At 41.8% G+C, this 27,381-nt stretch overlaps 1 gene segment (V, D, J or C); it reads right to left on the bottom strand.

The window, feature by feature from the left end:
- Positions 1-24,729: 24,729 nt before the first annotated feature.
- LOC126060250 (immunoglobulin kappa variable 4-1-like) lies at positions 24,730-25,488 on the bottom strand. The segment is given in 2 exon segments: positions 24,730-25,166; positions 25,391-25,488. Coding segments are annotated over 2 exon segments (486 nt in total).
- Between the last annotated feature and the right edge of the window lie 1,893 nt (positions 25,489-27,381).

Raw genomic sequence — 27,381 nt, 5'->3', positions numbered from 1 at the left:
AGCTCAATACATCCGTTAAAATCTAAAAGTGGAATGTACAAAGTATGGGTCTAGGAAAATGAACATTGTCAAAAGTGAAATAGAATGCATAAACATCAATATTTTAGTCATTAGTCTACTGAAATGCACTGGCACTGGTAATTTTGAATCAGAAAATCATATCGTCTGCTATGCAGGGAACGATAACTTGAAGAGGAATGGCATTGCATTCATTGTCAAAAAAAAAAAAAATACAAAGTACAATGCTGTCAGTGATAGACTAGCATCCAGACATCTAAAGGAAGACCAGTTAATACGACTATTACTCAAATTTGCCAACAAACTACTAAGGTCAAAGATGAAGAAATACAAGATTTTTACCAAATTCTGCAGTCTGAAATTGATCGTATATGCAATCAGAATGCACTGATAATTACTGGTGACGGGAATGGAAAAGTTAGGGAAAAAAAAAGAAGGATCAGTATTTGGAAAATATGGCCTTGGTGATAGAAATGATGCCAGAGATTGCATGATTGAATGTTGCAAGATCAAAGACTTCTTCACTGCAAATACCTTTTTCCACCAATATAAATGGTGACTATACACATGGACCCCACAAGATGGAATACACAGAAATCAAATCAAAAGCTCAATACCATAAGTCAGAACAAGGTCAGGGGCTGAGTGCAAATCAGACCATCAATTACTCTTATGCAAGTTCAAGTCGAAACTGAAGAAAATTAGAAGAAGTACTTGAGAGCCAAAGTACAACCTTGAGTATATCCCACCTGAATTTAGAGACCATCTCAGGAACAGAGTTGACACGTTGAACCCTAATGACCAAAAACCAGCCGAGTTGTTGAATGACATCAAGGACACCATACATGAAGGAAAGAAGAGGTCACGAAGAAGACAAGAGGGAAAGGAAAGACCTAAATGGATGTCAGAAGAGACTCTGAGAATTGCTCTTGAATGTCAAGTAGCTAAAGCAAAAGGAAAAAATGATGCAGAAAAAGAGCTAAACAGAGGTTTTTGAAGGGCAACTCGAGAAGACAAAGTAAAGTATTATGATGACATGTACAAAGATCTGGAGATAGAAAATCAAAAGGGAAGCACATGCTCAGCATTTCTCGGGCTGAAAGAACTGAAGAAAAAATTCAAGTCTCAAGTTGCAATATTGAGGGATTGTATGAGGACAATACTAGACAACACATGAAGCATCAAAAGAAGATGGAAGGAATACACAGAGTAACTATACCAAAAAGAACAGGTCAATGTTCAAACATTTCAGGAGGTAACATATGATCAGGAACTGAAGGAAGAAGTTCAAGCTGCACTGAAAGCATTAGGAAAAACAAGGCTCTCGGAATTGACACCATAGGAATTGAGGTGTTTCAACAAACAGATGCAGTGCTGGAAGTTCTCAGTCATCTATGCCAAGAAACTTGGAAGACAGGTATGTGGCCAACCGGCCAGAAAATTTCCATATTTATGCCTATTCCCATGAAAGGTAATCCAACTAGGTGTAGAAAATATTGAACAATATTCATTCAAAAGTGGCTACAGGACAAAAGTGACAAGGAACTGCCAGAAATGCAAGCCAGAGTCAGAAAACAATGTGAAACAAGGGATATCATTGCTAATGTCTGATGGATCTTGGCTGAAAGCAGATAACACCAGAAAGATGTTACCTGTGTTTTATCGACTATGCAAAGGCATTCAACTGTGTGGTTTGTAACAAATTATGGATAACAACTGGGAAGAATGGGAATTCCAGAACACCTAAATGTACTCATGAGAAGGGTGTACATAAATCGAGAGGCAGTCATTGAAACAGAATAAGGAGATAGTGCATGGTTTACAGAAAATGTGGTGGCTTAGTGGTTAAGTGCTACGGCTGAGAAGGAAAGGATTGGCAGTTCGAATCCACCAGGCGCTCCTTGGAAACTCCATGGGGCAGTTCTACTCTGCCGTACAGGGTCTCTATGAGTCAGAACTGACTGGATGGTACTGGTTTTTTTTGGCATGATTTACAGACACAAAATGCCTGTGTCATGGTTGTATCCTTTCACCATGCTTATGCAGTCTATATGCTGAGCAAATAATTTGAGAAGCTGGATTATATGAAGAAGAATGAGGAATCAGGATTGGAGGAACACTCATTAGCAACCTGCATGATGCAGATGACACAAACTTGTTTGCTGAAAATGAAGGGGACTTGAGGCATTTACTGATGAAGATGAAGGACCACAGCCTTCAGTACGGATTACACTTCAACATAAAGAAAACAAAAACCCTCACTACTGGGCCAATAAGTAACATCATGATAAATGGAGAAAATACTGAAATTGTCATGGATTTCTTTTTCCTTGGATCCACAATCAATGCCCACAGAAACAGCATTCAAGAAATCAAAGGATGCATTGCACTGGGGAATTTGGCTGCAAAAGACCTCTTTAAAGTGTTAAAAAGCAAAGATGTCACTTTAAAGACTGAGATGCACCTGAACCAAGCCATGATGTTTTCAATCACTTCTTTTGCATGTGAAAGTTGGGCAAGGAATAAGGAAGACTCAAGAAGAATTGACGTCTTTGAATTCTTATGTTGGCGAAGAGTATTGAACATACCATGGACATCCAGGAGAAGGAACAAATTTGCCTTGGAAGAAGTACAGCCAGAGTGATCCTTAGGAGGGAGAATGATGAAACTTCATCTCACATATGTTGGATAAGTTATCGGGAGGGATCAGTCCCTGCAGAAGGACATTATGCTTAGTAAAGTAGAGGGTCAACGAAAAAAGAGAAAGACCCTCAATGAGATGGATTGACTCAGTGCTTGCAATGATGGGCTGAAATTTCAAAAATTGTGAGGATGGCCCGGGCCTGGGCAGTGTTTCATCATGTTGTTCATAGGGTCGCTAAGGGTCAGAAGCAACTGGACAGCACCTAACAGTAACAACAACAGAAATGAGCAAGATACTAATGAAATTTCTTTTTTTGCAACTCCAAAAATTAGAAATGTAAAATGGTTAGTATAAAAATTAATATTCAAGGGGGAAAAATTTTGGTGAAAATCTAACTGTCAAATATTCAAATATGTTCTTATCAGTCAGGGATTTTGATTGCAAACAGGAGAAACCAACCAAGTCTAAACTAAGCAGAAAACAAAATGATTACTGGGTGACATGCAGATTTGACTGAAACTCTACAGACTGTGGTGTAGAAAATGTGCATGAAACCAGCTGGCAAAAGCACAGTCCACGATAAAAGTAGAGAAAGAGGTTGTACATGATCCCACCACCAGCACCGATGGATTGGCTCCACCACCACTGGACACCAGCGATGGAATATTGGATATTGGAAGCCTCTGCTACCATTCTGTTTGCAAACATTGTTGACTCTGTGAATTGAGCATTAGTACCATTTCCTCAGGAACAGTTTCAATAAGTGCTCTTCAAGAATACATTTCCATTTAGAAAGTGTAATCAACCAAAATCAAACGCATTACCATTGACTTGATTCCAATTCATAGCAACCACTTGTGTTACACAGCAGCCCTGAGCTCCGTAGACTTTTCTGTGCTGTAATCTTTATGGAAGCAGACCACTAAGCCTTTCTTCTGGGGCTCCACTGGGTGGGTTCCAACTGTCAACCTTTCAGTTAGTAGCTGAGCACAAACTATTTGCACCATTCAGGGACCTACAGCATGTGTAAGAGGAAAACTAAAATATAACTATTTTCATCAGAGAACCCTCAAAAAGAGCATATGCCATATTCAAATAGTACTGCCCTATTCAAATATAAGAAACATGCAGTTTACAAGTTTATTAGCCACAATCCTCTGATCTAAGAAGTTCACCATTACACTCCAAGGTTCTTTGCATAAATGTCCCCTTGCCACACCCCAACCTGAGCTCATGCCTGCTGACCTGAACCTCAAAAAAAGCTATGAAGGATAGAAAATGTTGAACCAGTGTGTGCTTTCTTGTGTGTATTCTCAACAGCAATAAGAACAACAACAAAGAAACGAAACCCTTTTCCATCGAGTCAGTTCTAACTCATAGTGACATATAGGACAGAGTAGAACTGCCCCATGGAGTTTCCAAGGTGCAGCCAGTAGATTCGAACTGCTGACCTTTTGGTTAGCAAACATAGCTCTTAGCCACTGTGCAACCAGGGCTCCTACAACCAAATAAAAAATTGAAAAAAAAAAATAAAGCCATGAAAGAGAATTTCTTGGGGGATGGAATCTGAGCAACATCATACAAAGAGAAGCTGCAGGATGGGCACCACCCAGATGCTAGGCTCCTGCTCTACTATATTCCAGGTGAGGCAAAACCTAGACAGGGATTTTTCTCTCCAGAGTGATCCTCCTATTCAGATAGGTCTACAATTTGAAAAAAGATATGAAATAAGTGTTACAAGCCACACAGTCCTGTGCACTTGTCTCAGTTAGAGACCATTTTGGTTTGATTTTCCTTCTATTCCTGATTGCACAGTATTTCCGTATCATCCTCGTGTGCCTGTTTTTTTAGGTTCCAGCAGGCAGATCCTGCTCACTAGGTGCCAGAACTTCCGGTGTCTCCCAGGAGAGAAAGTCTCCATTAGCGCAAGGCTAGTCAGAGTCTCCTCTACACTGACTGGAAACACTACTTAGGCTGGCATCTGCATAAACCTGAGGAGCAACCCTCAGGCCTCATTTACCTCACTTCCTCTATGCATGTTGTTGTGATGCTGAACAGTTTTCAGCAGCACTTTCAGACTAATAGAGACTAGAGAGAAAGGCCTGGTGATCTGCTTCTGAAAAATCAGCCAATGAAAACCCTTTGGATGACAATAGTCAGATCTTCTTTTTCCTTGGGCTGTTATGACTCAGGGGCTGATAAGATGGCAACTAACAACAAGAAAGAACCATGATTTCCTTCAGTCACTAAATTAATCTTGTGTGCCCAAGGGATTAGTTTAAAGAGGAATTGACAACTAATGAAAATAGAACATGGGAAAGCTGTCACATGTTTCTAGGGTGATAGGGTTAATGAGTTCGAGACTAGCCTTTGAAAGAATGAGTGCCACTGAAAGACATGGAGAGAGGAGAAAAGGGCGGTAAAATGGGAGCTTAGAGCAGGAAAACACCTTCATTGACATTGTCCAGGATGGCTTCCCTGAAAACAGGATCCATGGAAGGAAAAAAGTAAGAGAGGAAGATTACCTTCTGTGAGGGAGATTTTAAATATGAAGGATCCAGGTAAAATATCGGGTTAGGTGCAGAGTTGTGAGGGTTGATTGCAGAAAAAGTAAAAAGTCCAGGAAAATAATGAATTAAAATGAGAACTTTCTAGAGTCAAGAAGGCACAAGGAAGACAGAACTGATCCTTCAGGGTGGAAGACTCACTGGACCCATTCCTGAATCAGTCATGTGATCTATCCATGTGAAACAAGGAGGTTTCTGTGATATGAAAACACCTGAAAAAGCCTACAAGGGATTTTTACAGCATTCTTCTTGTGTATTTTACCACAAAAGAGGATCCAGAAGAAGCCACATCCCTTAAATTTCCCCTGGAACCTGCAAGTACTATAAGGAATTCGTCAGGAGATGCGGCCTTTGGGGCAGACAGAGGAAGCGTGAGTGTTCAGGGCTGAGCAGAAAGGAAGCAGTTGGTGCAGTGAAGACTCACTGGCCTGCAGCCCTCGGGAGGAGGTTTGTGTTCGAGGTTGAAGCACAGTGGGTGGATTATTATAACCTTGCTGACAGTAATAAACTGCGGCGTCTTCAGCCTGGAAGTTGCTGATGGTGAAAGTGAAGTCTGTCCCTGACCCACTGCCACTGAACCGATCAGGGACCCCAGGATCCCGGTTAGATGCCCCAGCGATGAGTCGCTTAGACGCCTGTCCTAGTTTCTGCTGGTACCAGGCTAAGTAGTTGCTCACACTCTGGCTGGCCTTGCAGTTGATGGTGACTGTTTCTCCTTGAGACTTAGCTAGAGAGGCTGGAGACTGGGTCAGCACAATGTTCCATTGGCACCTGTAATCACAGTGGACAATTACTATTCAGACATATATACAGACACTTTTTCATACACACATTAAAAGATACTATTTATACCACAACATTTAGTGATATTACAAATCAGCACGCAATTGGTTTCATTTTGCAAATAGCAATCGTTTCCCACTATGTCTTAAAACCATGTTTCAGCTCTACAGAGAAACTATTTTAGAGGGATTGAAGCACTTTTAATTTCTCACCAGAGGCCCTGAGCAACAGGGACATGAGGACTAGAGCCTGTGGCACCATCTTGCTGCCCCTGCCTTCCTGATGCAGATAAGGTCACATTGCAAAGGCCCCGTTTATAATATCTGAGCAGCCAGTCTGGGTGTGGAGGGGCCTATGCAAAGCATTCAGTGAAGTGAATGCAAATTTCATGGGCAGTGATTTGTAAAACTAACCAATAGACATTAAGAGCCAAAAATATTATCACAGGAAGTGCAATTCTATGACTAGAAAAGACCCAGTAGTGACTTAGAAGCTCTAATACCAACTGACACAAACAAAAAATCCCGTTGCAACCCAGTGTATTCCAACTTACGGAGACCCCATGTGGTAGAGCATAGAACTGCTCCATAGGGTTTTCTTGCCTGTGTTCTTTACAGAAGCAGACCGTGAGACTTTCCTTCTATGGTAGCACTAGTTGGGTTCCAACTGCTAACCTTCAGGTTGGCAGCCCATCACAAACTGCTTGAAGCACCGTGATCTAAAGAATGGCTTCTGTTCTAACTCACAAACAGCTTTAAATGGGTTAAGACTCCATAAATGATGGACTAGTTTCCTCAAGTCAACAGTTTTGAGGAATAATAAAAAATGCTGGAAAAAATAACAAGAGAAATGGAAGAATATGGAAAATTTCTGCCTCAATTTTTCTTAAAAAATTATACTTAAAAAATGAGCTCTGAAGATACTTTTATCCTGAAGGATGCTTGAAAGACACTGCAAACACTTGAGATAGGTTTCCAGGACTATGCCTGGAATGCCAGAACTATGCCAGAGAAATGGAACACAGGTCCAGAATTTACCCTTGTGGAAAGTCCTCAGGGACCCTATTAAGTAGGGTCCAGGAGAGCTCCAATCTCAAAGTACGTGTGAACCAAAGAGAAAGTGGAATCTATCATGCCCACCATGGCTAGGAACTGATAATAAGGCTCTAGATTCATTGTAGAAACAGACAGAAAAATATATATATATATATATATATATATATATATATAGGGTTTAATCTTGAAGTTGTGATTAAACATGAACACTTGAAGGAGTTTCATTCCAGGTATGCATGGCCTTGGTGTGCCTGGAACTCTTCAATCTTGAAGTTGTTTTAAGGTAGTCCAACTGGTAGGGCCAACAAATGGAAGCCCCTCTGGAAGAGGGCATGCCCATCATAAATCTTCAGGAAACCTCACAGATAATTTTTCAAGGGCCAATATCACCAAAAAGTCAGAGACTTTTGACATCCAAGAACAAAACATAACTAGTATAGCCTTGCTTGCTAAAGGCACAGAGGATTTGAAGCACTTAACTGATGAAGATCAAAAACTACAGCCTTCAAAATGGATTACAACTCACATAAAGAAAACAAAAATCTTCACAACTGCACCAGTAAGGAACATTATATTAAATGGAGAAAATATTGAATTGTCAAGGATTTCATTTTAATTGAATCTGCAATCAATGCTCGTGGAAGCAGCAGTCAAGAAATCAAACAACGTATTGATTTGGACAAATTAGCTGCAAAAGACCTCTTTAAAGTGTTGAAAAGCAGACATATCACTAGGAGCTATGGCAGTTAACCAAAAGGTTGGCAGTTTGAATCTACCAGGCGTTCTGTGGAAACCCTATGGGGCAGTTCTGCTCTGTTCTATAGGGTTGGTATGAGTCGAAATGAACTGGACAGTAATTTTTTTTTTTTTTTTGGTCACTAGGAGGACTAATGTCAGCCTGACCAAGCCATGGTATTTTCAATCGCCTCATACGCATGCAAAAGCTGGCCAATGAATGTAGTTGTTGTTGTTAGGTGCCATTAAGCTGCTTCCAACTCATAGCGACCCTATGTAGCATGGAAGGAAAACAGCGCCCGGTCCTGCTCCATCTTTATAATCATTGTTATCCTTGAGCCCATTGTTGAAGCCGCTGTGTCAATCCATCTTGGTGAGGGCCTTCCTCTTTTCCACAGACCCTGTAGTTTACCAACCATGATGTCCTTGTCCAGGGACTGATCCCTCCTGACGACATGCCCAAATTGTGTAAGACACAGTCTCACCATCCTTTCCTCTAAGGAGCATTGTAGTTGTACTTCTTCCAAGACAGGTTTGTTCATTCTTTTGGCAGTCCATGAACAATTCAATATTCTTCAGCAATGCCACAAACCAAAGGCATCAATTCCTCTTTGGTCTTGTTTTTTCATGTCCACCTTTCACATGCATGTGATTCGATTGAAAATACCACGGCTTGGATCAGGCGTACCTTCGTCTTCAAGGAGACATCTTTGTTTTCAACACTTTAAAGAGGTCCTTTGCATCAGAGTTGCACAATGCAATGCATCTTTTGATTTCTTGACAGCTGCTTTCATGGGTGTTGATTGTGGATTCAAGGAAAATGAAATCCTTGACAACTTCAGTCTTCTCTCTGTTCATCATGGTGTGGCTTATTGGTGTAGTTGTGAGGATTTTTGTTTTCTTCATGCTGAGGTGTAATCCATACTGAAGGCTGTGGTCTTTGATCTTCATCAGTCAGTGCTTGAAGTCCTCTTCACTTTCAGCAAGCAAGGTTGTGTCATCTGGATAACACAGGTTGTTCATGAGTCTTCCTCCAACCCTGAGGCCATGGTTTTCTTCATATGGTCCAGCTTCTCAGATTGTTTGCTCAGCATACAGATTGAATAGGTATGGTGAAAGAATACAAACCTGACGCACAACTTTCCTGACTTTAAACCCCTCAGTATCCCCTTGTTCTGTCCTAACAACTGCCTCTTGATCTATGTACAGGTTCCTGATGACCACAGTTAAGTGTTATGGGAGTCTCATTCTTCCCAGTGTTATCCATAATTTGTCATTATCCAGACAGTCAAATTCTTTTGCGCAGTCAATAAAACACAGGTAAACATCTTTCTGGTATTCTCTGCTTTCAGCCAGGACCCACCTGACCTCAGCAATGACATCCCTGGTTCCACATTCTCTTCTGAATCCAGCCTGAGTTTCTGGCAGTTGCCTGTCAATATACTACTGCTGCAGCTGTTTTGAATGATCTTCAGCAACATTTTGCTTGTGTGTGATATTAATGACATTTTTTGATAATTTCCTCATTCTGTTGGATCAACTTTCTTGGGAATAGGCATAAATGTGGCTCTCTTCCAGGCGGTAGGTCAGGTAGCTGTCTTGCAAATTTCTTGGCATAGAGGAGTGAGCACTTCCAGTACTGCATCCATTTGCTGAAACATCTCAATTGATATTCTGTCATATTCCTGGAGCCTTGCTTTTCGCCAATGCCTTCAGTGCAGCTTGGACTTCTTCCTTTAGCACCACTGGTTCCTGATCATATACTATCTATTGAAATGGTTGAACACCAATGAATAAGAAAGACCAAAGAAGAATTGATGCTTTTAAATTATGGTGTTGAGTATACCATGAACAGACAGAAGAATGAACCAATCTTGTTTTGGAGCCAGAATGGCCCTGGCCAATGATTCCAGCTCTCCTGGGCCCTAGCTCAATAGGGTCCCTGAGGACTTTCCTCAAGCATAAATTCTGGGCCTGTTTTCCATTTCTCTGGCATAGTCCTGGCATTCCAGGCACAGTCCTTGAATCCTATCTCAAGGGTTTTCAGTGACTTTTAAGTATCCTTCAGGATGGCAAGACTTCATCTCTCTTACTTTGGACATTTTATCAGGAAGGACCAGTTCTTGGAGAAGGACGTCATTCTTGGTAAAGCAGAGGGTCAGCAAAAATAGGAAGACCCTAAATGAGATGGTTTGACACAATGGCTAGAAAAATGGGCTTGAAGATAGCACAGATTCTGGGAACGGCGTAGGACCAGTGAGTGTTTTGTTCTGTTGTACTTATGGCACCTAACAACAACAACAGGATATGAATATAAATGTGATGCAACAGAAGTAACAAACAAAAAAAAAAGGAGTTCTATTCACACTTCAGATTTAGGCATTATATGAGTTTTTTTAAAAAAAATAAATGAGGAACTACAGGAAACTAAAACAGGGACACTTCAGATCTGAAAAACAAACAATTGAATTTCTAGAAATTAAAAATGGAAATACCAAAGTTTTAAAAGTTTAAAGTCAGTGGAAGAAAGACTTCCACTTGTAGGCTAGATGTATAAACAAGGCCAAAGTTCACCCTCACACTTGAAACAACCAAAAAAAGAATTAATTACTAAAACTTACATATAACGGTTAACATTCTCAGCTCCTAGGCTATCAAAAGTGACCTCAAAAACAGAAAAAAACAAACAAACAAGCAAACAAAATGCCTGGCAATCTACTTCTGAAGTATCAGCCTTTGAAAACACTGTGGTCACAGTACGACTCAGACACAGGTGGGGTCACCATAAGTCAGAATCTACTCAACCGCAAACAATTTTTAATGTTATAAAAGAAGACTGTCAGGCCCTTCTACCAAAGCCTCATGGGTGGATTCGAACTGCTAACTTTCTCTCTAAGAGTTCCAGCTTGAAACAGTTGCTCCACATCTCTAGATAAATCTTAGTTTTGGGCAGAGAATCCAAGGTAAAAGGTGTCCATGACTGCCGTACTTAAAACGGAAGTTAAAAGAGAGCGCCCTACAAGATTTTTTACCACAACCCTGTGCTCTAAGACGTCACCATCATACTCCCTGGGTCTTGACGTAAAGATCTCCTTGCCAGCACCCCACCTGGGCTCAGCCCTGCTGACCTGAGCCTCATAGTGGAGCCTTTTCTGGAGGGTGGAACCTGAGCAACATCACAAGAGAGAAAAGCTGCAGGATGGTGACACCATCCAGACCTTCAGGCTCCTCCTCTGCTCTGTTCCAGGGGAGAGGATATGTGGAATCCTAGAGACGGAGTTTTCTCTCCAGAGTAATTCCTCCATTCCCATCTAGGATTTTAGAAAGAGATATGAAATAAGTGCTACAGCAACACAGGCCCTTCCACCTATCGCAGATATAGATTCTTTTGGTTTGGTTGTTTCTTCCATCCCTGATTGCCCAGCATCTCTGCATCATACCCCTGTGCCAGTCATTACAGGTTTCTGCCAGCAGATGGCGAAGACAGAGGCACCAGAACTCCTGGTTGTCTCCCAGGGAGAGAGTCTCCATCAGCTGAAGGGCCAGAGTCTTCTCTACAATGACCTAAGACACCACTTAACTGGGAAGACTCCTAGGGTCCTCACTTACCACACTTCCACCAACGTTGATAGTGTGTCCACCCGCCTCACTGGCCGTGGACCTGAGGCCAACTTTACTCTTGCTATCAGCACCATCGGATCAAAGATAGTACAACAAACTGCTGTGTTCCAAAATCAAGATATCCTCTCATAATAATGTGACCCCAGATATAAACCTCTTACCAGGGCACAGGTGGGGGGAGGGTCCCACTTACTAGACACTGTCACAGAGATTGCTGTGGCTTATTTGTTTTGATCATGCAAAAAAGTTGGCATGAAGTAGTCAGAAAATTGGCAGCTGAGCCTTCTCTGGCTCCAAAAGAGAGCAGGCCTCCTGCCCTTCCTGCTCTCTTCCTTCAAGTCTGCTCTCAGCCCTCACCCTGGGCATCACTAGGTGGCCATTTGCACTCCCATCTGACCCTCTCTATCCTGTGTCAACTCTGACTCCCAAATGCCTTTACTGGTGCTCCAGAACAGCACCTCCTCTCTAGGCCAAACGCTAGAGCCACTATCCCCTGAACATTCCTGTGTCTGTTCCCCCACTCAAGTTTATATCAGAGAAAACATCTCCGGAATGAAAAATACCAGATCCCTGCTTGCCTTTTGTATAAAAGCAATGCAAGTTATATTATCCCAAATACATTAAAAAAAAAAAAAATTCCTAGTATAAAACTGAGGAACAGAAAATAAGGTCCTTCAATCATAAGAAAAATTAAAAAATAGAGTGCCTTCTTTTATTTTGTATTTTCTAAGACAGAATTTTACCTTGTTCTTAAAAGAAGGTTTGAACAAATCGATTTTGGCTTTCTCTGCACTGTCATATTCCCATTTCCCTACTTCTTGTGTATAGCTGCCATTGAGTTCATAGTCAATCCATAAAACCACTGTGAATTCCAATCTTCTCCTTTATAATAATGCCCTCACCCAAACGAAGAATGCCACGGCCCCTCCCTTATTCCATCACATTCATCTTGCAAAACCTAAACCCTGGAAAAAACTCCACCCTCCACACTCCTGCATCCATATTCGTAATGTGGCTGGAGAAAAACACATAATTATTCTCTTTAATCTCACCACATATTTATGCACACTACCTCAGGACAGCCCTTAATCCTGCTTCACAATCTTACCTCATTTACCTGGTTCATTCAGTCTCCACCCTTTGTCTTTTCTTTTCTCTTCAAGTTTTAACACCTACTTCTCATCCTACCTTTCAGCAAATGACCTCATTTCCTGTTTCTCAGAGGAGCTTCCACTAGCTCCTCTCATGCATCTTCTGACCCACAGGTGTCTACACCCTCATGCGCTGCTTTCCTTCCTTCCTTCCTATTACTGTAGATGAGCAGACAGTCCTCCTACCTTTGGCCAGGCCCTCTGCTCCTATACCCCTGTCCCTCCAAGGGCATCTTGGCATTCCTCACCTCTCTTTTCTGAGTTATCCATGTTCCCCTCACTCTAGCAACATTTCTGTCAGCATGAAACGTCATTTATAAAAACTCTGCTGATTTCACATCCCCCTCCAGTTATGTCCTGTTTCACTCATTGAAAAACTTCTATGTAGTCACCAAACTGAGGCTGTCTCTTTTCATACTCCCCAAATTACTGAATCTCCACAATTCTTTCTACCACCAAGGCCATATTTTGCATGTGCTGCTCGTTCTTTATTGCCAACTTTCTCATTCCAATCACCATCCTGATTGCATATTCAATCAATTTCAGGCCACAGAACTTGGTAAAAGTCTTCTATTTCTTCATCTTTGGCCTTAGTGGTTGGTGGGTAAATTTGAATACTACTCGTATTAACTGGTCTTACTTGTGGGCCTGTAGATGTTACTCTATCACTGTCAGCCTTGTTCTTCAAGATAGATTTTGAAATGTTTTTCTTGATGCTAAGTGCAATGCCATTCCCTTCAAGTTCTCCTTCCCTGCATAGTAGGCCATATGATTTTCGGACTCAAAACGACCAATACCAGTCCATTTCAGCTGACTAATATCTAGGATAGTGATCTGTTTCATGTCTGAGAATTTCTCATTTTCTAAGACTTTTACTTCATACATTCCACATTTCAATTATTATTGGAAGTTTTCAGCTGTTTCTTCTCATTTTGAGCCATGCCACATCACCACACCAGTGTCCCGAAAGCTTGATTCCATGCATATAATTAAGGTCATCTCTAAGGAGCAGCTCTTCCCCAGTCGTCTTTTGAGTGCCTTCCAGCCTGAGGGGCTCATCTTCTGGCACTGTAACAGACATTGTTCTGCTGCTATTAATAAGGCTTTCCCTGGCTGATTCTTTCAGAAGCAGACCACCAGGTCCTTCTTCCTAGTTTATCTTAGTCTGGAAGCTCAGCTGAAATGTGTCCACTGTGGTGACCCTCCTGGTATTTGTATATCAGCAGCATAGCTACCAGCATCACAGCAATACGCAAGCCCCCACAGTATGACAAACTGACAGATGTGAATTCTGTATCTAATTTCTGGAAACTGTTTTTTCAGAAATGAAGTACCCTGCTTTTAGTTTTTGTGCCTTGCATGCAATATAAAGTTTATCATTTATTTGTCTAAACATAGCTCCAAAATCTAAAGAGTGAAGAGAATGCCTTTGTTCCCTGTTATTTCAGTTGCATCACCTTCATATTCATATCCCAGTTATCTCATGTTCGTGGGTGTTAAGGATCTCTGACTTCTTGGTGGTTATCAGCCTTTGAAAAATTATTTGCGAGGTATCCTGAGGATTTATGATGGGTGTGCCCTCTTCCAGAGCAGCTTCCACTTTTTGGACCGATCTACTGGGCTTTCTTAAACTAATTTCCAGGTTGGACAGTTCCAGAATCACCTAGGGCATACACACCTGGAGTGCAATTCCTTGGAAGGTTGACTTTCAAACACAACTTCCCAAGGAAATCTTGCTTATTTTTTACTGTTCATTTCCACAATGACCTTAGAGCTCTTCGATCATTTCCTAGGAGCTGTGGGAAGGAAAGGTTCACTTTCTTTGCTTCACACTGACTTTGGGATTACAGCCCTTCCCCTTGGCACTAGTGCAACATAGGGTCCCTCAGCACTCCCAGGATGGGTAATTTCTGGGCCTTTCTTCCATTTCCCTGGATCTTACATACCCTAGAATTAAATCTTTAGTGTATACAGTGACCTTAAACTGTCCTTCAGGATAAAAAGTGGCTTTAGGCGGGGGCCAAGATGGCGGACTAGGTGGACGCTACCGCGGATCCCTCTTGCAACAAAGACTCGGAAAAACAAGGGAATCGATCACATACATAACAATCTACGAACTCTGAACAACAAGCACAGACTTAGAGACGGAAAACGAACAAATACGGGCAGACAGCGACTGTTTTCAGAACTAGGAGCCAGCGCACCAGGCAGGTGACCTTCGGAGCTCAATCTGGGGCAGAGCCCAGGGGGGCAGGCGGCACAGAAAGGGGGCCCACCCCTTCCCCCCCGAACCCATCCCGGGAGGAAGTCTAGCAGGTTGACGCGGGCGGCGTAGGGGCGCAGCCGGAGGGAGAAGCACCCGGGAGGCAGTGACTGATCTGGGAGGGGGGAGAACAGCGTCCCAGCTGGGGTGCCGTCCCGCCGGGAGTCAGGCGAGAAGCCGACGGGGCGCGAGCGGGGGGGGGTCAACTATATTTCCCTAAAGTGACCCCAGGGCGGGGCCCACACGTTCGTGCGGGAGGACGCACACCCAGTCCGCGCGTGTGGCACGGCACACCAGAGGGAGAAATCCCCGGAAGTGTCTGGTCTCAAAACAGGGAAAGCAGCATCCCAGACGGGGAGCCATTCCACTGGGATCTGGGCGCGCGCGGGCGCGCGTGGGCGGGGCATGAGCGCAGGGTCCATTTTTATTACCCTGAATTGACCCAGGGGGCGGGACCACCTGGTCGTGCGAGTGACGCCCTCCCAGTTTGCGCGAGAGGTGTGGCACACCGGAAGGAGAAGTCCCCGGGAGGAACTGATTGGTCCCGAAGCGCAGAAAGTAGCATCCCAGACGGGGTGCCGTCCTGCCGGGGCTTGGGCGCGCGCACAAGCGGGGCGTGAGCGCGTAGTCCATTTTTATTGCCCTGAATTGACCCAGGGGGCGGGTCCACCTGGCCGTGCAGGTGACGCCAAACCAGTTCACGCGAGAGGTGTGGCGCTCCGGAAGGAGAAGTCCCCGGGAGGAAGTGACTGGTTCCGGAGCGGGGAAAGCAGCGTCTCAACCCGGAAGTCATCCCGCTGGGATTTGGGCGCGCGCACAGGCGGGGCGTGACCGCGGGACCTAATTATAATCGCCTGAATAGACCCTGGGGGCGGGCCCACCCGTTCGTGCGGGAAACACCCACCCAGTGCCCACGAGCGGTGCCGCGCACCGGAGGAAGTCCCCAGGAGGAAGTGACTGGTTTCCGAGCAAGGAAAGCAGTGTCCTAGCCAGGGACCCGTCCAGCCCGGATTTTGGCGAATGGGGGTGGAGCGTGAACGTGGTGTTCAGCTCTATATTCTGTGGTGCTACACTCCTAGCTCTCAGATCCCTCCCCCACCCTCCCCAGGCGACCCCATTAACATCCGAATACCCGGAGCCAGAGAGAGAATTCAGATAGGGATCTGACTGCATTTTTTTTTAGCTGACTACTTGGAAAATCTAGTTTCCCAGTGATGGCTCGGAGACAGCAGTCCATATCAAACCACATAAAGAAACAGACCATGACAGCTTCTCCAACCCCCCAAACAAAAGAATCAAAATCTTTCCCAAATGAAGATACAATCCTGGAATTATCAGATACAGAATATAAAAAACTAATTTACAGAATGCTTAAAGATATCACAAATGAAATTAGGATAAATGCAGAAAAAGCCAAGGAACACACTGATAAAACTGTTGAAGAACTCAAAAAGATTATTCAAGAACATAGTGGAAAAATTAACAAGTTGCAAGAATCCATAGAGAGACAGCATGTAGAAATCCAAAAGATTAACAATAAAATTACAGAATTTGACAACGCAATAGAAAGTCAGAGGAGCAGACTCGAGCAATTAGAATGTAGACTGGGACTTCTGGAGGACCAGGGAAACAACACCAACATAGCTGAAAAAAAATCAGATAAAAGAATTAAAAAAAATGAAGAAACCCTAAGAATCATGTGGGACTCTATCAAGAAGGATAACTTGCGAGTGATTGGAGTCCCAGAACAGGGAGGGGGGACAGAAAACACAGAGAAAATAGTTGAAGAACTCCTGACACAAAACTTCCCTGACATCATGAAAGACGAAAGGATATCTATCCAAGATGCTCATCGAACCCCATTTAAGATTGATCCAAAAAGAAAAACACCAAGACATATCATCATCAAACTTGCCAAAACCAAAGACAAACAGAAAATTTTAAAAGCAGCCAGGGAGAAAAGAAAGGTTTCCTTCAAGGGAGAATCAATAAGAATAAGTTCAGACTACTCAGCAGAAACCATGCAGGCAAGAAGGGAATGGGACGACATATACAGAGCACTAAACGAGAAAAACTGCCAACCAAGGATCATATATCCAGCAAAACTCTCTCTGAAATATGAAGGAGAAATTAAGATATTTACAGATAAACACAAGTTTAGAGAATTTGCAAAAACTAAACCAAGACTGCAAGAAATGCTAAAGGAAATTGTTTGGCCGGATGACCAATAATATCAGGTACCAGCACAATACAAGGTCACAAAACAGAACGTCCTGATATCAACGCAACTCAAACAGGGAAAGCACAAAAACAAACAAATTAAGACTAATTCTAAAAAATAAATAAATAAACAAAATAATACACACAACAGGAAATCATGGAAATCAATAGATAAATGATCAAAATAATCAAAAAGAGGGACTAAATATAGGAGGCATTGAACTGCCAGATGGAGAGTGATACAAGGCGAAATAGAAGGATACAAGTTAGGTTTTTACTTAGAAAAATAGGGGTAAATAAAAAGGTAACCACAAAAAGGAATATCAATTCCATAACTCAAGAAAAAAGCCAAGAAAAACGTAACGACTCAATAAACACAAAGTTAAACATTAAGAAAATGAGGATCTCACAAGCTACTAAGAAAAATGTCTCAGCACAAAAAAGCATGTGGAAAAATGAAATGGCCAACAACACACATGAAAAGGCATCAAAATGACAGCACTAAAAACTTACTTATCTATAATTACGCTGAATGTAAATGGACTAAATGCACCAATAAAGAGACAGAGAGTCACGGAATGGATAAAAAAACACGATCCATCTATATGCTGCCTACAAGAGACACACCTTAGACTTAGAGACACAAACAAACTAAAACTCAAAGGATGGAAAAAAATATATCAAGCAAACAATAAGCAAAAAAGAAGAGGAGTAGCAATATTAATTTCTGACAAAATAGACTTTAGACTTAAATCCGCCAAAAAGGATAAAGAAGGACACTATGTAATGATAAAAGGGACAATTGATCAGGAAGACATAACCATATTAAATATTTACGCACCTAATGACAGGGCTGCAAGATACATAAATCAAATTTTAACAGAATTGAAAAGTGAGATAGACACCTCCACATATATAGTAGGAGACTTTAACACACCACTTTCGGAGAAGGACAGGACATCCAGTAAGAAGCTCAATAGAGACACGGAAGACCTACTTACAACAATCAACCAACTTGACCTCATTGACTTATACAGAACTCTCCACCCAACTGCTGCAAAATATACTTTTTTTTCTAGCGCACATGGAACATTCTCTAGAATAGACCACATATTAGGGCATAAAACAAATCTTTCCAGAATCCAAAACATCGAAATATTACAAAGCATCTTCTCAGACCACAAGGCAATGAAGCTAGAAATCAATAACAGAAAAACTAGGGAAAAGAAATCAAATACTTGGAAAATGAACAATACCCTCCTGAAAAAAGACTGGGTTATAGAAGACATCAAGGAGGGAATAAGGAAATTCTTAGAAAGCAACGAGAATGAAAATACTTCCTATCAAAACCTCTGGGACACAGCAAAAGCAGTGCTCAGAGGCCAATTTATATCGATAAATGCACACATACAAAAAGAAGAAAGAGCCAAAATCAGAGAACTGTCCCGACAACTTGAACAAATAGAAAGTGAGCAACAAAAGAATCCATCAGGCACCCGAAGAAAACAAATAATAAAAATTAGAGCTGAACTAAATGAATTAGAGAACAGAAAAACAATTGAAAGAATTAACAAAGCCAGAAGCTGGTTCTTTGAAAAAATTAACAAAATTGATAAACCATTGGCTAGACTGACTAAAGAAAAACAGGAAAGGAAACAAATAACCCAAATAAGAAACGAGAAGGACCACATCACAACAGAACCAAATGAAATCAAAAGAATCATATCAGATTACTACATAAAATTGTACTCTAACAAATTTGAAAACCTAGAAGAAATGGATAAATTCTTGGAACAATACTACTCACCTAAACTAACACATTCAGAAGTAGAACAACTAAATAGACCCATAACAAAAAAAGAGATTGAAACGGTAATCAAAAAACTCCCAACAAAAAAAAGTCCTGGCCCAGATGGCTTCACTGCAGAGTTCTACCAAACCTTCAGAGAAGACTTAACACCATTACTATTGAAGGTATTTCAAAGTATAGAAAAAGACGGAATACTACCCAACTCATTCTATGAAGCTACCATCTCCCTGATACCAAAACCAGGTAAAGACATTACAAAAAAAGAAAATTTTAGACCTATATCCCTCATGAACATAGATGCAAAAATCCTTAACAAAATTCTAGCCAATAGAATCCAACAACACATCAAAAAAATAATTCACCCTGATCAAGTGGGATTTATACCAGGTATGCAAGGCTGGTTTAATATCAGAAAAACCATTAATGTAATCCATCACATAAATAAAACAAAAGACAAAAACCACATGATCTTATCAATTGATGCAGAAAAGGCATTTGACAAAGTCCAACACCCATTCATGATAAAAATTCTCACCAAAATAGGAATTGAAGGAAAATTCCTCAACATAATAAAGGGCATCTATGCAAAGCCAACGGCCAATATCACTCTAAATGGAGAGAACCTGAAAGCATTTCCCTTGAGAACGGGAACCAGACAAGGATGCCCTTTATCACCGCTCTTATTCAACATCGTACTTGAAGTCCTAGCCAGGGCAATTAGGCTAGACAAAGAAATAAAGGGTATCCAGATTGGTAAGGAGGAAGTAAAGCTATCACTATTTGCAGATGACATGATAGTATACATGGAAAACCCTAAGAAATCCTCCAGAAAACTACTGAAACTAATAGAAGAGTTTGGAAGAGTCTCAGGATATAAAATAAACATACAAAAATCACTTGGATTCCTCTACATCAACAAAAAGAACACCGAAGAGGAAATAACCAAATCAATACCATTCACAGTAGCCCCCAAGAAGATAAAATACTTAGGAATAAATCTTACCAAGGATGTAAAAGACCTATACAAAGAAAAGTATAAAACTCTGCTACAAGAAATTCAAAAGGACACACTTAAATGGAAAAACATACCCTGCTCATGGATAGGAAGACTTAACATAGTAAAAATGTCTATTCTACCAAAAGCCATTTATACATACAATGCACTTCCAATCCAAATACCAATGTCATACTTTAAGGGAATAGAGAAACAAATCACTAATTTCATATGGAAAGGAAAGAACCCCCGGATAAGCAAAACATTACTGAAAAAGAAGAAGAAAGTGGGAGGCCTCACCCTACCTGATTTCAGAACCTATTATATAGCTACAGTAGTCAAAACAGCCTGGTACTGGTACAACAACAGGCACATAGACCAATGGAACAGAATTGAGAATCCAGATATAAATCCATCCATTTATGAGCAGCTGATATTTGACAAAGGACCAGTGTCAGTCAATTGGGGAAATAATAGTCTTTTTAACAAATGGTGCTGGCATACCTGGATATCCATTTGCAAAAGAATGAAACAGGACCCATACCTCACACCATGCACAAAAACTAACTCCAAGTGGATCAAAGACCTAAACATAAATACTAAAACGATAAAAATCATGGAAGAAAAAATAGGATCTACCCTAGGAGCCCTAATACAGGGCATAAACAGAATACAAAACATTACCAAAAATGATGAAGAGAAACCAGATAACTGGGAGCTCCTAAAAATCAAACACCTATGCTCATCTAAAGACTTCACCAAAAGAGTAAAAAGACCACCTACAGACTGGGAAAGAATATTCAGCTATGACATCTCAGACCAGCGCCTGATCTCTAAAATCTACATGATTCTGTCAAAAATCAACCACAAAAAGACAAACAACCCAATCAAGAAGTGGGCAAAGGATATGAACACACATTTCACTAAGGAAGATATTCAGGCAGCCAACAGATACATGTGAAAATGCTCTCGATCATTGGCCATTAGAGAAATGCAAATCAAAACTACGATGAGATTCCATCTGACACCAACTAGACTGGCATTAATTCAAAAAACACAAAATAATAAATGTTGGAGAGGCTGCGGAGAGACTGGAACTCTCTTACACTGCTGGTGGGATTGTAAAATGGTACAACCACTTTGGAAATCCATCTGGCGTTATCTTAAACAGTTAGAAATAGAACTACCATACAACCCAGAAATCCCACTCCTCGGAATATACCCTAAAAATACAAGACCCTTCACACAAACAGATATATGCACACCCATGTTTATTGCAGCTCTGTTTACAATAGCAAAAAGCTGGAAGCAACCAAGATGTCCATCAACGGATGAATGGGTAAATAAATTGTGGTATATTCACACAATGGAATACTACGCATCGATAAAGAACAGTGACGAATCTCTGAAACATTTCATAACATGGAGGAATCTGGAAGGCATTATGCTGAGCGAAATGAGTCAGTTGCAAAAGGACAAATATTGTATAAGACCACTATTATAAGATCTTGAGAAATAGAAAAAACGGAAAAGAACACATACTTTTGTGGTTACAAAGGGGGGAGGGAGGGAGGGAGGGAGAGGGCTTTTTATTGATCAATCTGTAGATGGGAACTGCTTTGGGTGAAGGGAAAGACAACACTCAAAACAAGGAAGGTCAGCCTAATTGGACAGGATTAAAAGTAAAGAGGTTTCCGAGATAAAATGAAAGCTTCAAAGGATAGCGAAGCAGGGGCTGGGGTCTGGGGAACTTGGCTTGAGAGGACTTCTAAATCAATGGGCAAAACAATTCTATTATGAAAACACTCTGCATCCCACTTTGAATTGTGGCACCTGGGGTCCTAAATGCCAACAAGCAGCCATCTAAAATACATTAATTGGTCTCAACCCACCGGGAGCAAAGGCAAAGGAAGAACACCAAGGTCACACGACAACTAAGAACCCAAGAGACAGAAAGGGCCACTTGAACCAGAGACCTACAACATCCTGAGACCAGAAGAACTAGTTGGTGCCCGGCCACAATCGATGTCTGCCCTGTCAGGGAACACAACAGACAACTCCTGAGGGAGCAGGAGACCAATGGGATGCAGACCCCAAATTCTCATTAAAAGACCACACCTAATGGTATGATTGCGACTAGAGGAATCCCAGAGACAATGCTCCCCAGAACTTCTGATGGCACAGGACAGGAACCATCCCCGAAGACAAATCATCAGGCATGAAAAGGACTGGTCAGTGGGGGGGAGAGAGATACTGATGAAGAGTGAGCTAATTAAATCAGGTGGACACGGGAGAGTGTGTTGGCAACTCTTGACTGGAGGGGGGATGGGAAGATAGAGAGAGAGGGAAGAAGGTAAAATTGGCACGAAACGAGAGACTGTAAGGGCTGACTCAATAGGGGGAGAGCAAGTGGGAGAAGGGAGTAAGATGTATGTAAACCTACATGTGACAGACTGATTGGAATGGTAAATGTTCACTTGAAGCTTAATAAAAATTTAAAAAAAAAAAAAAAAGTGGCTTTAGAGCTCAGACATTTTCTGGCCATAAATTTTTATCAAAAAGTGAGCCAAAAGTTCTCCATTGTCATCTATTCTTCCTTTTATATATTTCTAGCATTTTGTATTATTTCACCACGATTGTAGATCTCAGGAAACCAGCCCATCATTTATGGACCTTAAACCCATTTCAATTTTTTTTTTTTTTGCTTTTTTTTAAATAGAAACTCTTCTTAAGAGAAGCTAATGCTTGTAGTTTTAGAGCTTCTTAGTTGATATTAGAGTTTCTAAGTTGACTACTTTGTCTTTTCGAGTCATTGGCTCTTGATTTACGTTGGTTAGTTTCACAACCCACTGTCCATGTACTTTGCTTCCATGTTGAATGATGGCTTTGCTTTGTCTGGCTGCTCATATTTTATAAATAGGGGCTTTGCAATGTGAACTGATCTTTATCAGGCACGTGAAGGCAGCAAGATGGTGTCACAGGCTCCTTTCCTCACTTTCCTGTTGCTCTGGGTATCTGGTGAGAAATTAAAAGTTCTTCAATCCCTTTAGAGAAGTTTCTTTGTAGAGCTGAAAAATGATTTTAGAACGTCGTCGTAAATAATGGGGTAATTATGTACGACTTGTATTCCACTGAAATATACCTTTAAAATGGTGTGTTTTCATGTGCGTAGGAAAAAGTGTGTGTATGTATGCATGTATAGTAATTGTCCTCTCTGATCACAGGTGTCAGTGGGGACATCATGGTAACACAGTCTCCTGTCTCCTTGACTGTGTCTCTGGGAGGAAAGGTCACCATCAGTACAAGTCCAGTCAGACTGTGAGCAGCATTTTAGCCTGGTACCAGCAGGATGCAGCACAGGCTACTAAGCTGCTTATCTCCTTTGCATCCCAGTAGGCATCTGAGATCCCTGACGGGCATCCTGGCAGTGGGTCTGGGGCAGACTTCACTCTCACCATCAGCAGCCTCCAGGCTGAGGATGAGGTGGATTATTGCTGTTAGCATCATTATGGCTACCCTCTCACAGTGCTTCAGCCTGGAACACGAGCCTCCTCCCAGGGCTGGAGACCTGTGAGTCTTCACTGAATCAGCTGCTTCCTTCCTCCACAGTCCTGAACACGCACACTTCCTCTATCTGCCCCAGAAGTCTCATCTCCTAGACATGGAGTTTTCTCTCCAGAGTGATCCTCCTATTCAGATAGGCCTAATTTTGAAATGAGATATGAAATAAACGGTACAAGCCAACCAGGCCTGTCCACTTGTCCCAGTTAGAGACCATTGGTTTGATCTTCCTTCTCTCCCTGATTACACAGCGTCTCTGGATTATCCTCGTGTGTCTGATATTTTAGGTTCCAGAGGGCAGATCCTGCTGAGTAGGTGCCAGAATCTCTGCTGCCTCCGAGGAGAGACAGTCTCCCTAGCTGCAGGGTCAGTCAGGGTCTCATCTACATTGACTGGAAACACTACTCGGGTTGTCAGCATAAACCGGAGCAGGGACCGACGGGCCTTGTTTACTACACTTCCTCCACACATGCTGTTGGGATGCTGAACAGGTTTCTGTAGCACTTGCAGGTAAAGGCAGACTAGAAATCAGCCAGTGAAAACCCTGTGGATCACAGCAATAATATTGTTCATTGAATTGTCTTGAGTCATGGAGTCACAAGGTGGCAACTAACAACAGGAAAGAACCATGATTTCCTTCAGTCACTAAATTAAACTTGGGCACCCAAGGGATTAATGTAAAGAGGAATTGACAACTAATGAAAAAAGAACATGGGAAAGCTGTCACATGTTTCCAGAGTAATAGGGTTAATGAGCTAGAGTCTGGCCTTTGAACGAATGAGTGTCACTGAAGGAAATGGAGAGAGGAGAAAAAGGCAGTAAAATGGCAGCTTAGACCAAGAAAACACCTTCATTGCCATTGACCAGGAAAGCTTTGTGGGAAAACAGGATCCATGGAAGGAAAAAATAAAAGAGCCTTATTTCGTCCTCTGAGGGAGATGTTAAGTATGAAGGGCCCAAGTTTAATACTCGGTTAGGTCCAGAGTTGTGAGTGGTGATTGCATAGAAAGTAATAACTCCAGGAAATCTAAGAATTAAAAAGAGAATATTTCAGAGGCAAGGAAGCACAGGGAAGAGAGAACTAACTGATCCATCAGGAGGAAAAACTCACCAGACGCTTCCCCAAATCAGCCATGTGATCTATCCTTGTGAAACAAGCACGTTCTTGTGATATGAAAACTCCTGACAAAACTTACAAGAGATTTTTAGAGTTTTCTTTTTTTCTACAATTTACTACAAAAGGGGGTCCAGAAGAAGCCACATCCCTTAATTTTCCCTTGGAACCTACAAACACTCCAAGGAATTCCTCAGCAAATGTGTTCCTTGGGGCAGACAGAGGAAGAGTACATGTTCAGGGCTGAGCAGAAAGGAAGCAGCTGGTTCAGTGAAGAGTCACTAGGCTGTAGCCCTCGGGAGGAGGTTTTTGTTCGAGGCTGAAGCACTGTGGGTGTAACACTATAATACAGCTGACAATAATAAACTGCGGCGTCTTCAGCCTGGAAGTTGCTGATGGTGAAAGTGAAGTCTGTCCCTGACCCACTGCCACTGAACCGGTCAGGGACCCCAGATGCCCGGCTTGATGCCTTGTAGATGAGCAGCTTAGGAGCCTGTCCTGGTTTCTGCTGGTACCAGGCTAAGTAGCTGCTCACACTCTGGCTGGCCTTGCAGTTGATGGTGACCGTTTCTCCTTGAGACTTAGCCACAGAGGCTGGAGACTGGGTCACCACAATGTCCCCACTGGCACCTGCAATCAGAGTAGACAATTATCATGTATACATTGATACACACACTTTTTCACACATATATTAAAATATACCATTTATACCAGAACATCTAGTGATATTAAATATCAACAAATACTTGGTTCCATTTTACAAATAACTGTCATTTTCCACTACATGTTAAAATCATTTTTCAACTCTAGAAAGATGCTACTCTGGAGAGATTGAAACAGTTTTTATTTCTCACCAGAGGCCCAGAGCAAGAGGGACATGAGGACCAGAGTGTGTGGCACCATCTTGCTGCCCCTGCCTGCCTGATGCAGATCAGCTCCAATAGCAAAGGCCCTGTTTATGGTATCTGAGCAGCCAGCCTGGTGTTGGAGGGGCCTATGCAAAGCAGTCAGTGAATGGAAAGCAAATTACATGGGTGATAGGCTGTGAAACTAGCCAATGTACTTCAAGAGCCAAATATAGCACATAACGTATAATTTTATGAGTAGAAAAGACAAAGCAGGATAGTAGACGCTCTAATACCTCTCAAAACAAAACAAAAACTTGCAGTCCAGCGGATTCCAGCTCACAACAACCACAGGTGTTACACAGTAGAGCTGCTCCATAGGGTCTTCTTGCCTGTATTCTTTATCGAAACAGACTGACAGACTTTTCTTCCACAGTACCACTGGGTGTGTTCATACTGGCAACATGTAGGTTAGCAGCCCATGACAACTGCTTGAAAAACCTATAATCTAATGAATAATAATAATAAAAAAAATAGCTTCAATTTTAACTTAAAAACAATTTTAAATGGATTCAGGTTCCCTAAATGTTGGACTAGGTTCCTCAAATCAACAGTTCAGTGAAACAATAAAAAATGCTAGGAAAAAAAAAAAAAACAAGGAAAGGGAAGAATATGGGAAATTTTTGCCTCAATGTTTCATAAAAATTTATAGCTAGAAAATGTCTGAGCTCTGAAGATACTCATACCCTGGAGGATACCTAAAAGATACCGCAAGCACTTGAGATTGGATTCCAGTGCTATGGAAGGGCCATAGAAATGGAAGACAGGCCCAGAATTTACTCGCATTGAAAGTCCTCAGCGAGCCTCTATTGAGCTAGAGTCCAGGAGGGTTCAGATCACAAAGGAAGTGTGAACCAAAGAGAAAGTGGAACCTACCATGCCCACAGTGGGTAGGACCTGATAAGAGGGCTCTAGAATCATTTGTGGAAACGGAGAGGAAAAAACAAGCAGGATTTCCTTGTAAAGTTATGATTGAATGGCAACTCTTCAAAGAGTTCATTCCAGGTGTGGATGGCCTCGGTGGGCCTGGAACTCTTCAGCCTTGAAGGTGAGACTTCATCTCTCTTACTTTGGCTATGTTATCAGGAGGGACCAGTCCCTGCAGGAGATCATGTGTCATAAGGTAGAGGGTCAGCAAAAAAGAGAAAAAGCCTCATAGAAATGGGTTGACACAGTGGCTGCAACATTGGGCTCAAACATAGCAAAGGCTGTGAGGACGGCTCAGGACCAGGGGGTGTTTCGGTTTGTTGTACACAGAGGGTCACTATCAGTTGGACCCAATGTGATGATGCAGAACAACAACATGATATGAATACGAATGTGATGCAACAGAAATAACAGCGAACAAAAGGAGCTCTGTTCATATTTCACATTTGGGCATTATACGAGTTTATTCAAAGAAACAAATGACAAACTTAACACTGTATGCAAGGTACAGAAAACAAAAATAGGGGCACTTCACTAATGAAGAAGAACAAATTGAATTTCTACAAATTAGAAATAGAGTTACCAAAATTTTAAAGCTCACTGGAAGACAGACTTCCACTTGTAGGCTAGATGGAATAACAAGGACAAGATTCACCGTCATGCATGAAAAAATCAGAAAATAATTAAGGAATGAAAAATTATATGTAAGACTTAATGCACTCAGCTCCTAGTCCAAAAACAGTAGCCTCAAAACCAAGTAAAATAAAATAAACAAAAAACATGGCGATCTACTTCTGAGAATGAATCATTAAAAATAATACCATTGACACACATGGGGTCACCATGAGTCAGAATCAAGTCAACAGCAAATGGCTTTTCAATTTACAGAAGGGCATCACTAGGTCTTTCTCCCAAGGCCTCACAGGTGGATTCGAACTGCTACCTTTCAGTAGTAGTCTGGCACAAACATTAGCTCACATCACTAGTTACATCTTCATTTGGGGAAGATAATC

This window comes from Elephas maximus, chromosome 17 (genome assembly GCF_024166365.1).
Source record: "Elephas maximus indicus isolate mEleMax1 chromosome 17, mEleMax1 primary haplotype, whole genome shotgun sequence".
NCBI classification, from domain to species: Eukaryota; Metazoa; Chordata; class Mammalia; order Proboscidea; family Elephantidae; genus Elephas; species Elephas maximus.
This window is presented reverse-complemented; position numbering and strand designations above follow the sequence as displayed.